The sequence below is a fragment of the Myxocyprinus asiaticus genome, chromosome 7 (assembly GCF_019703515.2).
Source record: "Myxocyprinus asiaticus isolate MX2 ecotype Aquarium Trade chromosome 7, UBuf_Myxa_2, whole genome shotgun sequence".
Classification (NCBI taxonomy): Eukaryota; Metazoa; Chordata; class Actinopteri; order Cypriniformes; family Catostomidae; genus Myxocyprinus; species Myxocyprinus asiaticus.
Window position 1 is genome coordinate 33,077,953 of NC_059350.1, and position 17,392 is coordinate 33,095,344.

The window sequence follows — 17,392 nt, forward strand, 5'->3', positions numbered from 1 at the left end:
TGTGTTACTACACTATTTTGCAAAAAGAGGGAGTGTCTTGGTTTTGGCCATGGGAAAGAGAAACTGAGCGGGAAAAAAAGTGAAGAAAAGGAGGTGAATTCTTGGGGCCCTGCTTCCCCCCTAAAACAAGAGAGTAATAGAATCCAGATGTACTCTCTCTCTCTCTCTCTCTCTCTCTCTCTTTGAGCAATAATTATGTGCAACACACAGCTTAGTCTATTTATATTTATCCAACATACCATGCCTCTTGTGCCATACATTCCCTTGCATCTGTATGTAACAGATTTGTATTTGTATTTGTATATTGTACACACACACACACACACACACACACACACACACACACACACACATATATATATATATATATATATATATATATAATATATATAGTCTTATTGTGTATTTCTATATATACTATATTTTCTATTCACTTTTTATTTTTATTCTATTTTTAAATTTTTATTATTATCTCTGTTTCGTTGCTGTATTGTTTGTGCACTGGAAGCTTCTGTCACCAAGACAAATTCCTTGTATGTGTAAGCATACTTGGCAATAAAGCTGATTCTGTTTTTGGTTCTCTCTCTCAATTATCTCTCTCTCTCTCATTCTTTAGCTACATGTCTGTCCTATCTGTCTCGTAATGAGAGCTTAAAAGAGAGTTTTATTGAAATTATTAGTAGAAAATGTAAAGAAAGAGTAAAAGATCGCAAAAAGGAATAGTGAAAGATTTGTGTCTAAGCACTGGGAGAGAGTGGAGGAGGAAAAAGAAAGAGAGAGACTGTACGTATGTGGGAGAGCGGGTCTCTTGTGTGAGTCATAAAGAAAGAGATGGAAAAATACAAGTAGAGAAACACTGCAAACACACGCACATAATCTAGTTGCAGACAGCACTGCATTAAATATGTGCAATGCAGTGTTCAATTCATTTACACATCACATCAGCAAACTGTTATCTTTCACCTACAGTAACAGAGCTGCAGTGTATTGTTAGTGAGATGTCTGGTTAGGTTATTTGGGTTATGTAACATAAAAGCAAACAGTGATTGTATTACATCGAATTTTGCGCTAATTGGCCAACTTGTCAGGCTGTACTGTAAGGAAAGACCCACCAATTTAAAGAAGTCTCTCTCGGCTCCTCACCCCCGCCCCCCGCACTACCTTCTTTCCCCCTCTCCTCTCCCTGTTTCGCTCTTCTCTCTTCTCAAAGCACAGCGCGCGTGTGATTTGACAGTCGCATCTTTCCGTGTGTCCGTGAGCGCGCGCGTGTGTATGTTTACGATCGTCGTGCTCCACGTGCGGCGTGTGGATGCGCTCCTCGCACGCTGTCGGTAACAGAAACCATGACCGGCGTGCCGCGCGACCCCTTCTACTCTTCTCCGTTCGGTCCGTTTTACCGGAGACACGCGCCCTACCCGGTACAGCCGGAGTACCGGATGCACGAGCTCAACAAACGGCTCCAGTCCCGGCCTGAGGTGAGTGAATACGAATAATAAACAAATATCTCAGACTGAGAATAGATTAGATTTCCCAATTACAATCGGCATACTGTTATTATTATATTTTAATTTCAAAATAAAGAAGACATTAAGTTCTAGTGGAATCTTACAAACTCTATACTACAATGTATTTAATACAACACATTCATTTTAAATAACATTATATAGATTAATAGATTCATCATACAATAGAGACTAATAAATCAATGCATTCCATTTACATCACCAAAGTGTGATTTCACTGTTCAGTTACAAACTTACTCAAGGAGTTTGCATTGGATTGGATCTGACTGAGTGCACAGCACTAAAGCTCTTTCCACTGGTTTGGTAAAAATACCAAATGCCCTGTTGATTATAGTGGTTTTCAAGAACACAAATAACAAGATAATGTGTGGGGTAATGTTTATGTGCTGGTGTGATTTATTGTGGTACTTGAGTCACTGGCTATGCTTTTACAAACAGCACACTCTCCATAAGAGAAGGGACAAACAGTGCAATGTGACCGGTATTGCTGTACCATGTGTATTTAAAAGAGAACAGAAATCTTCTTTCTCAATGTCCCATTATAAATCGCAGCACAAGCTGTGTTAATATTGCTTGATTCCTTCAATATGTGTGCAAAAATAATCCACTTTAAATTGTACTTTTAGAATATCTCCTCCACAGATCAATGTGAAAAAAAGAAGAGGAAAATAAAATATATCAGCAGAGGCAGCTCAGCACACCTGGAGTCAAGGAAATTTGACAGATGGCGCTGAGATAGAGACTGAACTGTTGGAAAGATGACCAGTAGAAACAGCCATTATTCACAGGATAAATGTTAAAAAAGATCTAAATATCTCTTTTTACACATTTAGAACACACGGACACTGTATTTTCTGATGTGCAAAGATTTTAGAGCTGTAAAAATGCAGTTTATTGTAGATTATGGGCCAGTTTTGTCATATCCAATTAATACGCTCAAGCAGTAGTTGACTCGATCTGCGGTTTAAATTGCTGTCTTTAATGGGGCAAGTCAACCTTGGGTGTGTGTTTATAATAAACAGAGTGCTTTGAAATGATAATCACTGTGCCAAGCTTAATTATGGTCATTTTGGGTCATTCAGGGGCCAAGTACTTCTGTGCCTCAATATGACTGAGTGTGTGTGTAAATATGTGGTCCCACAGGACTGTGATATTCTGTGGTGGGATGCATTCTGCACTGAGTTCTTTGAAGAGGATGCCACATTAACACTCTCATTCTGCCTGGAGGAGGGACCCAAGACATATAGTAAGTGCCTGTGTTTGTAAATATCATTACATGATTAAATCATGGTGTCCACTTGATCATAGTTACCATTACAAATTAATTATCAAAAAAGTAGGATAAACGCAGTGGTTCTTATGTGGTTTTGCTTCAGGACCCACATTTTAAATTGGACATGAAGTAGCGACCCAACACACTACCAACATTTCGTATCATACAAAAGTAGGGATGCACGATACAAAATTTGTGTGAAACAAAAAGCACATTATTCAAGGAACAGTTCACCCAAAAATAAAAATTCTCTCATCATTTACTCACCCTCAAGCCATTCCTGATGTGTATGACATTCTTTCTTCTGCAGAACACAAACAAAGATTTTTTTAGAACAATGTCTCAGCTCTGTATGTTCATACAATGCAAGTGAATGGTGACCAAAATTTTGAAGCTCCAAAAAGCACTTAAAGGCAGCATAAAAGTAATCCATAAGACTGCAGTTGTTTAATCCATGTCTTCTGAAGCAATTCAGTCGGTTTTGGGTGAGAACAGACCAAAATATAACTCCCTTCTCACTATAAATTTTGACATCAGCAGTCTCCTTGGCCATCATGATTTCAAGTTCAATCACACTTTCTAGCACTCTGCGCATGTGTCAAGCACTAGGAAGTGTAATCGAGCTTGAATTCATGATTGTGCCTAGAGACTGCAATGGCAAAATGATGTACAATGAAAAAGGAGTTATATTTTGGTCTGTTCGAACACAAAATCGATTAGATCGTTTCAGAGGACATTGATTAAATCACTGGAGTCATATGGATTACCTTTATGCTGCCTTTAAGTGCTTTTTGGAGCTTCAAAATTTTGGTCACCATTCACTTGCATTGTATGGACATACAGAGTTGAGATATTCTTCTAAAATATTTTCTTCTTAAATAATGAAGCGTGTTCCTTTTTGGCTGAAGCAGCCTCCACTTCAGCCTTAAGAAACGTCCTTGCTGTGTTGATCAAATAAGTTGTGTTTTAATGATAGTTCCACCTCTTGAAATTGCAACTCTGCTGTCATTGTCAATTGAAAGTAATTCCACACAAGAGACTTTTTTTTTTCCACAAACAGCAGAGTTGTATGCTAATTTTCCACCCCTTTTAATTGACAGAAAATAATCAGCACTGATGATCCACTGTTTTACTGTAAAAAAGATAATTGCTTTAATCAACTAATACTGACGATTGGGTGACACATAGATGCATCACTATACAAAAGTTGTCAAATATCAAACATTGAAATATATAAATATTACCATTAACTGCATAGGTCCAACAATATGCAAAATGATTAACAACATGGCATAGCAACATTTCTAAATGTCTTTTAAATTTTAAAGGGTACATGCACTCGGCAGTCAATAATTCACAAAAAACATTGTTTATCTTTGTTGAAAATGATTTGATATTTAATGCAGTCTGACTGTATTGTCTTTTATCTTGCATAGTTTTATTTATGTTTTTTAAGGATGAAGGCATATCATGCATTGCCCATATTGGCATTTGCCTAATTTGGCTAGCTTTTACCAAGTTACATGAATTTGCTCAGAAATATTCTAGAGTTTGATTGACGTCAGCAACAAAAAAATATGAAAAGCATTTTCTGTCTCCTTTTAAAAGTTTGTTCAGCTGCAGCAACAGATCTGCGACCCATTTTTGGGTTGCGACTTGCGAATGTGTATAAGTGTGTTTGTGCATAGATTGTGGTGAAACTGGTTATAGTTTTTCATATCGGAAAATTCATATACTGTGCAGCTTTCTTTTCATGCATCTCTCTCTGCCTGTCTGTCCTCATTCAGATCTTTCCCTGTTACAATCTTTATATTTAATTATTTTCAAATTCATAGTAAAGAAGACATTAAGTGTTAAGTACAATATAATTAATAAAATAAATACATTTTAGGTCACAGAATACAGATTTATAGATTAGATTACAGGAACGAGATAGCTCTTTGTCTGATGGTGTCTCCATCTCTCTTTCTCTTGTTCCTTTGGTAGAGTGTAAATGTATAATATTTTTTGGAGTTAGACAGGGACTTGTGCTGGATTTCACATTCTTATTCATTCCTTATTCACTGTGTATGTGGTGAGATTTGATTGACAGGTCTGGAGTGTTCAAATAAATATGGGCCTGCAGACATCAAACACCTCTACTGCAGTGATTGACAGCTCCAGAGCACTAACTGTTCTGTGTACACGCACAGCCTGCTGGACTTAATGCCTGCGGCTCTATTCAGTAGCCTGTTTGTTTCTAACTCTTAGGGGACCACACACAGAGACACAAACTCACACACACAAACACAATTATGGTTGCCATTTAAGGTGTTTGACCAGTATGCAACTTAACTTTGAGTCTTTTCCATCATATGAGCACAAACAAATAAATAAATATTTGTGTTTGGAGTTCATAGCACTCTATTCTCCGCTTTTTGGTAATCAGCGAACACAACTGAAATGTGAATTAAATGTCTCTCACTCTCATTTCTTCGTTCAGCCATTGGACGCACCCTGATCCCTCGTTACTTCAGTTCTCTATTTGAAGGAGGAGTCTATGAGTTGTTTTTTGAGCTGAAACAGACAAAGGAGTCGTTCAACAACTCAATGATTACTGTCGACTCTCATCACTGTACTATGACAACACAACATGGCAAACCTACTTTCACTAAGGTACTATACACATGCAATCATTCACACACTGTCAGGCTTTGTGTGTCTTTGCTTCCTCATTTTTAGCACTAATGTATTCCTCATTGTGAATTCTGGCCTGGAACTGCACAAAACAAAAAAGGAAAAAAATAACCCCCTCTCTCTCCCTCACCCTCCTGCTTTTTCTTTGCTTATTCCTCTCTCTCTCACCCTCCCTTCTTCTCACCCTCTCTCTCTCATCCTCTCATTCTATCCTATTGGTTTATGTTCCAGGATTGTAGAATGGTCATAATGAAAAGTCTGCTAGTTACAGTGTTGTGAAACCTCTAATATATTCTCATTAAGGAAGTATATTACAATACAGTTCGGAAAATGTTCTTGCTTTTATCTAATTTGTTTCAGGTGACACTGTTCTCAAACAAAGCCGTCGTGTTTGTAAGACTGCAGGAATCCATGATTTCCAGCTATTGGACTGGGTGTCCTATGCAATATTCATATGATACGCCACTATAGCATCCAAAATCTTCCACCTGTCAATTAGAGAGAGCGAGAGAGAGAGAGAGTTTTTTCCAACTTTGCTCTTTAGTAAATGAACATTTGTGAATTAAATATTGATTTGGAAGACTGTATGTTGTAGCTAAGTTATACAGATACCGTTCCCATGTGTGTGTGAGTGTGTGTGTGCGTGTGTGTGTGTGTGTGTATGTACCGAAGGCATTGATCAGAGCGTGTCTGCTGGGATTACATCCCTCCCGTTGCTATGCCAACCTTGCAGTTACCCTCCGTTCCCCAGCAACTGAATGTTGGGGTTCAGAGTTCCACACAGATAATCATGCGCTGTGCTGAAAATACTGCTTTATTGAGAAAAGTGTATAATTTGATTTGATATAAACTAATGGAAAACAAATAGTTAAAAGTAGTTCTCTGTAATGTTTTTCACTGGTCAAGTCGGCATGATGTTTTCAGAATTCAAAAGATAATCAGGAAAATAAGGAAGATTACATCTCTTATTTGTCCTCATTGTCTAAAAGTTTACATAGTAAATAAGCGTTAATTAAATGATGAGTAACAAAGGAAAAGGGGGAATAAGGGACAGCCACACTAATTACACAAAGACCTGATTCTGTTCCTGTTTTTCCACAGGTGTGTACAGAAGGTCGTCTGATTCTTGTGTTCACTTTTGATGACCTTATGAGAATCAAAACATGGCACTTCACTATCACACACTACAGTGAGCTCATTCCTCGAAGCGTTTTGGCTGTTAATGTGAGTCACTTTTCATATAAATCAAATGATGTTCAGTCATGACAGTCCTAAATATTCCTCATACAAGATCATATAATGTTATATAATGTTAATTTAATTAATTTTTTTTGCTAATTTGAGTCAAATTCTGCTCATATAAGTTTGGGTATGTTAACTACCATACTATTACAGTATGCATACTATGTATTTTCTCAGTGTGAGAAATTAACTTTTACATTAAGGGGCAATATTTGCTCCCTGGGTTTGATTTTCAGGGGCATTTTACCTTTATTACCTTTTATGAAGGCATTTTTGTTTTCTAACCCTTTAAAACATAAACTGTACATTTATGTCAAATACTTATATGCAAATTCTCAACACTGAGATTTATTACCTCTTACCCTAAGTATTAAATCAACATTAATTCAGATTTTACGCCATAATATGTATAACTAGGACTATACACCGATCATCCACAACATTAAAACCACCTGCCTAATATTGTGTAGGTCCCCCTCGTGCCGCCAAAACAGCACTCAGAATAGCATTCTGCGATACTATTCTTCTCCCCACAATTCTAGAGAGTGGTTGTCTGAGTTACCGTAGACTTTGTCATTTCAAACCAGTCTGGCCATTCTCTGTTGACCTCTCTCATCAACAAGGCATTTCCGTCTGCAGAACTACCGCTCACTGGATGTTTTTTGTTTTTGCCACCATTTGGAGTAAATTCTAGAGACTGTTGTGCGTGAAAATCCCAGGAGATCAGCAGTTACACAAATACTCAAACCAGCCCGTCTGGCACCAACAATCATCCATGCAATTATCTAATCAGCCAATCGTGTAGCAGCAGTGCAGTGCATAAAATCATACAGATATGGGTCAGGAGCTTCATTTAATGTTCACATCAACCATCATAATGGGGGAAAAATTTTATCTCAGTAATTTCGATCGTGGCATGATTGTTGGTGTCAAATGGGCTGGTTTGAATTTTCCTGTAACTGCTGATCTCCTGGGATTTTCACGCACAACAGTCTCTAGAATTTACCTACACAATATTAGGCAGGTGGTTTTAATGTTGTGGCTGATCGGTGTAATAGAATATTAAGAACTATATCAAATTGTACAAATTAAAAACAGAAGAATTAATGTCGAAGGCATTTTTTGCCTCCACAGTTTGAATTTTGGGGGCATGTTTGTCATTTTTGGTGGCACTATTGCCCCGAACCCCCCTACATTTCTGAGACTGGCATGTATACTGTATGCATGGAATACTTGGATGATCTACATTTGCCAAAATGATAACTGACCATCACATACAAAATTAAACATGCACAAAACAAGGAAATAATGATTGTTGCATAATATATATTGTTTCATATACTGTTTTTAACCCTTTAAGCTCGCCGGCGGGCACGTGAGAAAAAAAATAATCATCAAAATATTAAACAACTACAGTCTTGACCAACACAAAATAGGAAGCTCTACTTTCCAATGCATGTAGGCATTATGACCAAAACTGAACATGTGGTTTGAAATTTGCAGACAAATCAAAAGTGTTCCGTTTTGATAATTTATTTGAAAAAAATTGCTCTGTACATATTATTGCAATTAGTAAAAACATCAAACTGATCAAACAGTCATGTGTCATATGTTGTTAGAAAGCACTCAAAGAATAGAATACAACCAGCCTATTTGTTTTACTCACAGACAAAAATATAGCAAGTAATAACTAAGTATATTTCTTTGACAATTATGTTGGTGTTGCTTATATGCCGCGTTTTCATTGATACCTTCAAGAAAAATAAACGGAACATAAAATATAACATACCATTATTTAGAGGTGGTAATTATCTTTCAAACAGGCTTGCACACAAGGTAATCTGATGCAAAGATCATTAGATAATCCACACAAAGCACAGTGTTACATTTGGCCACCAGGAGATGGCGACATGTAAATGACACAGACTGAGTCAAATGGCACTCATTTTGTGAAATCTCATTACTAAAATCATGTCTCCATGCTCTGCATACTTTTAGTCATGGTTGTGTTTCCATATGTAATTAGTTTTGTATGTACAATTATGTTTTATTTGTTTGGAGAAGCTTTTGGACACATGGATATGTTTTTGGACACTATGATTAATTATATATGTAATGCTATAACTTTTGATTGCTTTGTCGTAACAACACAACATTATTCTCAGATACAGCTGACATGATTGGGAACAAAACAAAAGTTTTTTGGAGCTTCCTAATTTACACCTAGATATATATATAATGTCAAATAAGAAAAAAAAAGGGGGGGGGGGGGGGAGTACATTTTTCAGCAGTTTATTAGGCTGAGAGTCTCAGAATGTATCATAATCTATATCATTAAAATTTTTTGAAAGTTTTCTTTACAATAATACCAAACACTTGACTCTATTTTATTTATTTAATAAAAATGTATTAAAAAACAAATTTATTTATTTGTCAAGTTAGCCTTTAATTTTGGGTATGTCACTGAAACAGGAAAACTTTAAATACACATTCGTAGTTTAAAAGATTAAAAAATAGTATGCAGTATTCAGTGTTTACTGTGCAGTAAGCAGTACCCTAGTATTCCATTCCATACACAGCCCATATTTGTGACTTATATGTTAATATATTAAATAATATATGAGATGAGATGGCCAAAAGTTAGGACATTTTTAGACATAATTGGATTAAAAAATAATTGTATTTACTATTTATCTCCAAGAACTGGACACCTCTTAGTAATTTGAACAATGTGAGGTCAAGTAGCAAAGTAGCAACAATTTAAGATGTTTATTGTTGCATACTGCTTACTGTTTCACAAACTATTTAAAAAAACTGTATGCAGTATACAGTAAATACTTTGTAGTATGTAGTACGCAGTATGTTAGTATTCCATTAAAGGAATATTCTGGGTTCAATACAAGTTAAGCTCAATCAACAGCACTGTAATCACTATAATGCCACAAATGCTGTCGATTGAACTTAACTTAGAATGAATCCAGAATATTCCTTTAAGAACATTCCTGAAATAATGCTCATGTGTGTTAAAATTAATGGGTTTACTGAATAACATAATATGAATAAAATATTGCTCATGTAAAAACAGATAAAAACAGTTTATATAAGTCAAATTCATTCTGTGTCAAATAAGTAAGACACTAATTATTAATGTGACTCAAACAGGGCACAGTTCATATTATTTAGACACTGTGTGTGAGTTCAGTGTTATAATCATAAGTCAATTGTTCTTCACATCAGTCAAATTCCACTTATATAAGTGCACTATTGTAGAGTTAAAGTGAACTTTTTAGCAATTGTCACCTACATTGTAGATTAACATTTTGCCTAAAACATTAGGCTACAAATAACAATTAAACCCTTTCAATCAAGAATAATCTTCCCAAGTTGTAGGTTATGTGGTACAGCATGCATCTGTTTGCATTTTAGCATACTCAAGGTATTGCATTCACTGGTAACAGGCTGGGATCCAACAAAATACATTTCAGCCCTTTTTTATCAATCAAGGTGAAAGCATCCAAACCTTTTAGCTAAGCTGTCATCATATTGCTATGGAAACATATCCTGTTATGAATTAGAGCTCTATCTGGATGGAGCACAAAATAAGAGAGAATAAATGGACTTGTTTGTGTGTGTGTGTGTGTGTGTGTGCGCGTGTGTGTGTTAGGCACAAGACCCTGGAGCTGTGGAGCAACTGTCCAAAAACATCAGTCGAGTGGGACTTACCAACCTCACACTGAACTACCTCAGAGTATGTTAAAATCACACATATAAACACATTCACTCATATTCAAATGGCCATTTAAAACAGGTGCAATTCTTGTTAAGCAATTAGTATGTTTGTAGTTGTGTGTGATTCTAGAGCCGATGCAGGAGCTAATGTCTAGGCATAAGACATATGGACTGAGTCCCAGAGACTGCCTGAAGACCTGCCTCTTTCACCAGTGGCAGAGAATGACAACACCACCAGGTCTCTCTTTCTCTCTCTCTCTCTCTCACACACACACACACACACACTCAAACTTGTTTTTATATCATTGTGGGGACTCTCCTTAGACTTCCATGCATTTTATAGATTTTATACAGATCTAACGCTAATTTCTATCCCTTAACCCTACCCCTAAACCTAATCCTCACAGAAACTTTTTGCATTTTTACATTTTCAAAAAAAAACATTTAGTTTAGTATGTTTACTAAGCCATTTTCCTTGTGGGGACCGCTGGCTGGGCCCCACAAGGTAGGTGATCTCAGGTTTTACTATCCTTGTGGGGACATTTGGTCCCCACAATGGAGGATAAACATGTACACACACTGGTTTCCATGTTTTATGGGGACTTTCCATAGACATAATGGTTTTTATACTGTACAAACTGTAGATTATATCCCCTAACCCTACCCCTAAACCTAACCCTCACAGAAAACTTTCTGCATTTTTACATTTTCAAAAAAACATCATTTAGTATGATTTATAAGCTGTTTTCCTCATGGGGACTGACAAATTGTTCCCACAATGTCAAATATTTTGGGTTTTACTATCCTTATGGGGACATTTGGTCCCCACAAAGTGATAAATAACCGCATACACACACACACACACACACACACACACATTTACTTAGCTATTTAAAGGAATATATACTGCCCTACAAAGGCAAAACGCATTAAATACAGCAACATTTTTTAGTGTAAATTTTGAAGTTACTGCAGTTTTTACACTCAATTTTCTCTGAAACTGAGCATAATGGAGCTAAAAACCCCTGTGTCATAGGACAGATAATTATCTAAGAGACCTGATATCGGTAATAACTCAGTTTTGACAAAAATGTGTTGTTACTGTGTTTTGTCTTCGCACAGCAGCATAGACTTCTATTGTGTTTATAAAAAGGCAACAAACCAGTTTTGAATAATATAGACTGAGCCTAACTCAAACACCAACCTTAAACATTTTTGCATCTATAGAAAAAAAATAAAATTATTAATGAATATTTTTTTTTTTCTAATGAGGACTTCCCCAAATGCCAGCCCCCAAATGCCAGCTGGAGGCTGTAAAAACAGCCTCCAGCCTTTGATTTTTTCTGTTGTATTCCTCTTTAAGAGGTACACAATATCATTACATTTGTCTTGTTTTCATATATTGTAAACATATTTTATATTCCTTATTAACATTTCAAAGTACTGTGCAAAAGCTGTTAAGGGTGTTGTGAGCTGCTGTAAATAATGAAGGCTTTGACCTTGCATTGTTATTTATGTTATTTTACCGCTCTTTTTAAAAAATAACTACCTCCTGCTGTTTTGTGACAATAATTTATTTAGCTTCACTGAACAATAAGCTCATTGTTCTTCTCAGACAGCCTTCTCTCTTTCTCTGTGGCTCTCTGTTTCACTTTCTCTTTATTGTTTTCATCCTTGTCATTATTTATTGAAATACTGATAATGTTCTCAGTATATGATTGTTTATTACTGGATGACAGAAGGTTGTGCATTTTGACTATTGTTAATTGTTTCATTTCAGTTGGACCCTCGCCCAACTTCAAGACAGAAATATTTCCCTCTAATTCCAAAAAATGTATGTATGCCTATCTGTGCACTTTAATTTCTATAGAATATCGATACTTGGAAAAAAAGGACAAAGATAAAGACAAAGTTCCCACAACGTCCTTGAAGTGCTTAAAGTGCTTGAATAAGTTTTTAGAAATATGAGTATTCCAGGAATACCTGGAAAAATTGTTTCTTTTTATTTAATCATTTAATTCAAGGTCTGTTAGGAACTTAAAGTGTGAAAGTTTGCATACTACACAGTCAGACATAAAACAAGTGTCAATACATTCTCAACATAAATTAAAAGTTAATAAAATATAGATAACTTATCAAATAGATAACTTAAATAGTTAAAAAGGCAGAAAAATATAAAATTCACTGTCCTTGTTAAAAAGTTTTCAGGCGCTTGAAAAGTTTTCAGATGTCAAAAAGCTTAAAGAGATAGTCCCCAAAAAATTTAAACTCTAATCTTTTACTCACCCTCATGCCATTCCAGATGTGTTTGACTTTTTTTCTTCTGCAGAACACAAACAAAGATTTTTAGAAGAATATCTCAGCTCTGTAGGTCCATACAATGCAAGTGAATGGTGACCAGACCTTTCAAGCTCCAAAAAGCACATTGAAAGTTAAAGTGGAGATTTATGGTAAAAAAGGACTTAAATATTGTTCTGTTTATCACCCACACTTATCATATTGCTTCTGAAGATATGGATTTAACCAGTGGACTTATGAATTACTTTTATGTGGCCTTTATGTAATTTTTGGAGTTTCAAAGGTTTGGTCACCATTCACATGCATTGTAAGGACCAACAGATCAGAGATATTCTTCTAAAATCTTCATTTGTGTTCTGCAGAAAAAAGAAAACCATAGACATCTGTGATGGCATGAGGGTGAGTAAATGATGTGAAAATTTTCATTTTTGGGTGAACTATCCCTTTAAAGCTTGAAATGAAATTGGAATATGTGTATGGACTTAGCACAACAAAAACAAAAAATTAAATTCCAGAAATCAGTCAGTAAGTAGATTGTGGGCATCCTGAGGTGGTGTACAATTTGCAATTCTTTTCAGTGAACCATTTGAACCAATTTGAAAATTGGAGTCTGTTGGACAACGTACTTACTCAATGAATCGGTATTTTGGAAATTGCAATGGACTTGACTTGAAATGGACCATTAACATTGTTTATGGGTTAAATCATGCCTGACAAAAAAGGTTGAGTTGGATAAGACTAGCTTATTGTATTTATTTACTTAAAGGTGCACTCAGTAATTTTTTTCCTCATTAAAAAAGTTGCATTCATTTAGAAATTAATAGTAATTTTGAAATATAAAAATAAATGTATAAAATCATGAGAACTCACAAGATATGAAGACTCCAGTCTTATCAGTAACTTTATAATAGCGATTTTATTCTACATGGAGAGGGTCCTCTCATGGGGGCTGCCATGTTAGGATCACATGACCAGCCAAATACTATCAGCTTAATCTCAGTAACCACACTGTTATTGGACACTTTCACTCATTGTTTAAATTAATCATGACTGACTGTGAATAGTTTATTTCTACAATGGCATGTGTAACTGAATACTATTGCCTTTAAATTATGCTGCATCCATGCCCCTAGGTGTCAGTGTAAGTCCAAGACACATGCAAAAAAAAAAAAAAAAAAAAAAAAAAATGACTGAGTCCATCTTTAAGCCAAATACCATGAAATTTCAGGTTTTGGACATCATCAGTCAGTTAAAAAAAGTGTATTGTGTGAAGTCCTTTTAAAATGCAGTATTGGTACTGTAAATAGTACCTGAAAGTCTAAATTTTTATTCTGTGATGTCCATATTAACCCTGTAAAGATAAAGATTTTCTAAAGAATATTAGGATTGCAGCGTTGATTCAGTTTGCGTTACGTCGATTTTACTTGTTTTGATTGACAGCAGAACCAGCCAAACCAGCAACAAAGAGACGGCGGAGGAGGAACTCAGCTGGTAGCGCATCCAATAGCAGCACAGGAAACAGCAAGAAGCGCAGCCCAGCCAATAATTTCAGCCTACCCTCACAGGTATGTCCACATACATGGCTGTGTCTAGAAGGTAACGACCCGGCAGCCTAAGTCTAGCAAGAGTCTCATTCGCTATTGCTAACGTTAAGTTTAGGGTTACATTTAGCAGTAGGGTTAAGGTTAGGGTTAGGTTTAGGGGCAGTGGTAGGTGTAGGGTTTCCGTGGGACTCCAAATAAACACAATAAGTACAGTGTGTGAACGTCGCATGCGGCTTTCGCGATACTTTCGACAACCGGAGTGTTACCTTCTAGACACAACCCACATACACGTGTAGAGAAGCAGTGGTTCACACTAAAAAGAGAATATAGGAGAGATATACTTAAATTAACTCTTTGATGCATCTTTCAAAGCCAATTTTATCCATTCAGGGTGTTATATTTAACTCTCTCAAAATACATCATTTTTATTTCTTTAGAAAGTAATTTTGTTTCCTTTGTGATTTAATAAATCATGCCTCAAAGGATTAATATATGGGGAATGTCTGAAAGTTTGCACATATGTATGTATTTGTGTGTATATGTGTGTGTGTGTGTGTGTGTGTGTGTGTGTGTGTGTGTAAGTGAAAAAACAAAAGAAAGTATAGAGAGGGAAAGACAGAGTGAGCAGCTTAATAAATTGAGCCATCTTAAATAATTTGTTTCTCTAGATAAAAATATTTCCATGCTATGTTTTATTAATTCAAAATAATTTTAGTACAAATCATTACTTGAATTATGTTGCTTTTATTGTTTTTAATTAGTAACAGTGTCAGTTTCCAATGTGATTGTCATTTGTATTTCTAGTAATTTTTAAGATATAGTCATTTGTCTAGTCTGATTCATTTGTTTGTAATTGAGACTTATTAGCCGTAATTTATTTGATGATAATTAGTATTGTCCGTCTCTGGTCCCCAGCCTAAACGTGTCGCCGGGGAAACGAGGGGTGGCGGGTGGCTGGAGGCGGAGCTTAGGTAGGTGAGTGACACATTCAGACAGTTATCACGCAGCATGTGCTGTCTTAACGAGCTACTTAGCAATGCAAATGTGTTTAATTAGCACATGTGTTGTTATTGAGGTATTCTTTATCTGAAAAAATCTAATTAAAGACCAAAAAGATAGTGTCTGCAGACAAGGTTGTGTGCATGTGCGTGTTTGTGTATGAGTGTGCATTTTAATGAAGCTTGCGTACACTACACTCTGTTAAATGCAAGAATATTCATTCTCATACACATAATTTTATCTTAAACATCTGTAAAAATTCTCTAAAAACAGCATCTACTCTGTGCATGCATTAGCCCTATTGTAAGTTTTGCAAGGTTTTCCAGAATATCATCAATAAATAAATTATTCTCTCTCTCTTTCTCTCTCTCTCTCTGACTTTCTACTCCCCCACCATTCTCTCTCCCGCTCTCTCACTCAACCCCCTGCGTCTCTGTTTACGTCAACTCTCTCTCTCTCTCTCTTGCTGTAGGATGTAATGTTGGTAGGGGAGCCCTCTCTAATGGGAGGGGAGTTGGGTGACGTGGACGAACGTTTGATCACACGCCTAGAGAATGAACAATATGACCCTGTCAACGGTCTCCATGACTACACTAACTCACCGACACTTGGAAACGGCAGCTCCTGGAATGGACAACACCCTAGCAACCAGGACAGTAAGCCTGATACCATGGCAACGCAGCAGTTGGAGTAATGCAATATGACAATGGGTAGCTATGGCAACGGCGCTGTCAAGGGATAGGGGTATTTTCAACTGTAGAAGAAATTGCTGGAGAGAAGGTGTATGTGTGTGTGCATGCTTGCGTTTATGTTGGTATGTGATTTGGTATTCCATACTTGAGACATACAGCTTTAACCATTTAGTGTAATGTATAAAAAATAAAAAATAAAATAAAAAAACTGCTAATTGCTCTGGTAATCAGCTGGGTAAAACCCAGGGAAAGCCTTGTATATATACAGATCTATCCATTTCATATTAGAAATTTTTCAGCCTTTTTTAAGGCTCAGTGGATGTCTCAGCTTCGTTCTGTACGTACTGTTTGGTTTTGCTACAGCAACTTGATGAAAAAAGCCCCATTGTGAACACTTTAGCATTTTTGACCATAAACGCAGATATCTTTATTGCCCTAAAGTTGAATTCATATTGTAAAACACCTGCAGATTTGTGCTGTTCTGTATTTTATGTATGGTTTTCAATTATTTGCATTAATAGAATGTGTTTGGTTATTATATCTGACTAATGTCTTGTCATTCATTCAATACATATGTAGTGTTCTTGTTGTCGCTGAGGAAACAGAGTGATTTTAATTTAAATTATCTGAAACAAAGTATGTGAGAACAGTAAAAGGAGATGAGTTTGAGATGTAAAGAATGCAATTTAAAGGAATAGTTCACCCAAAAATGAAAGTTCTCTCATTATTTACTCACCCTAATGCCATCCCAGATGTGTATGACTTTCTTTCTTGAACACAAAGATTTTTAGAAGAATATCTCAGCTCTGTAGGTCCTCACAATGCAAGTGAATGATGTACAAAATTGTGAAGCTCCAAAAGGACATAAAGGCAGCATAAAAGTAATCCATAAGACTACAATGGTTTAATCCATGTTTTCTGAAGCACTATAAGTGTGGGTGAGAAACAGATGAATATTTAAGTCCTTTTTTACTATCACTCTCTACTTTCACTTTCACATTCTTCTTTTGTTTTTGGTGATTTGCATTTTTTGTGCATATTGCCACCTACTGGGCATGGAGAAGAATTTATGGTAAAAACTTTTAAAAAAGTAAAAAATTGATCTGTTTTTCAACCACACCTATCATATCTCTTCTGAAGATATGGATTTAAACATTGGAGTGTTATGGATTACTTTTATGCTGCCTTTATATGCTTTTATAAGCTTCACAATTTTGGTATCCATTCACTTGCATTGTGTGGACCTACAGAGCTGAAATATTCTTCTTAAAATCTTTGTTTGTGCTCAGCAGAAAGAAGAATGTCATACACATCTAGGATAGCATGAGGGTGAGTAAATGATGAGAGAATTTTCATTTTTAGATGAACTATCCCTTTGTATGTGTCTCCCTCTAGTGGTCGAACATATGTAGTTAC

General features: G+C 36.0%; 1 protein-coding gene across 3 annotated transcripts; it reads left to right on the forward strand.

Moving 5' to 3' along the window:
- The first annotated feature begins 1,200 nt into the window (after positions 1 to 1,200).
- LOC127443646 (LIM domain-binding protein 2-like) lies at positions 1,201 to 16,521 on the forward strand. Of its 3 annotated transcripts, none has more exons than XM_051702379.1 (10): positions 1,201 to 1,475; positions 2,667 to 2,769; positions 5,279 to 5,451; positions 6,574 to 6,696; positions 10,379 to 10,462; positions 10,558 to 10,681; positions 12,224 to 12,277; positions 14,182 to 14,306; positions 15,201 to 15,260; positions 15,757 to 15,905. In XM_051702379.1, exons 1-9 carry the CDS (start codon positions 1,344 to 1,346, stop codon positions 15,258 to 15,260), a joined length of 978 nt encoding a protein of 325 aa, XP_051558339.1. In that variant the 5' UTR covers positions 1,201 to 1,343; the 3' UTR covers positions 15,757 to 15,905. The 3 variants fall into 3 exon arrangements, with proteins under 3 accessions (XP_051558339.1, XP_051558338.1, XP_051558336.1); XM_051702378.1 differs by having other exon boundaries at positions 15,201 to 15,256; XM_051702376.1 differs by lacking the exon at positions 15,201 to 15,260 and having other exon boundaries at positions 15,757 to 16,521.
- The last annotated feature ends 871 nt before the right edge of the window (positions 16,522 to 17,392 follow it).

Bases quoted from the DNA above. Each gene is read 5' to 3' on its own strand.
- LOC127443646 (XM_051702376.1), top strand. From the start codon at position 1,344: ATGACCGGCGTGCCGCGCGACCCCTTCTACTCTTCTCCGTTCGGTCCG. The intron at 1,476-2,666 runs GTGAGTGAATAC...GTGGTCCCACAG, and splicing joins GGCTCCAGTCCCGGCCTGAG to GACTGTGATATTCTGTGGTG. The intron at 14,307-15,756 runs GTATGTCCACAT...CTCTTGCTGTAG, and splicing joins ATTTCAGCCTACCCTCACAG to GATGTAATGTTGGTAGGGGA.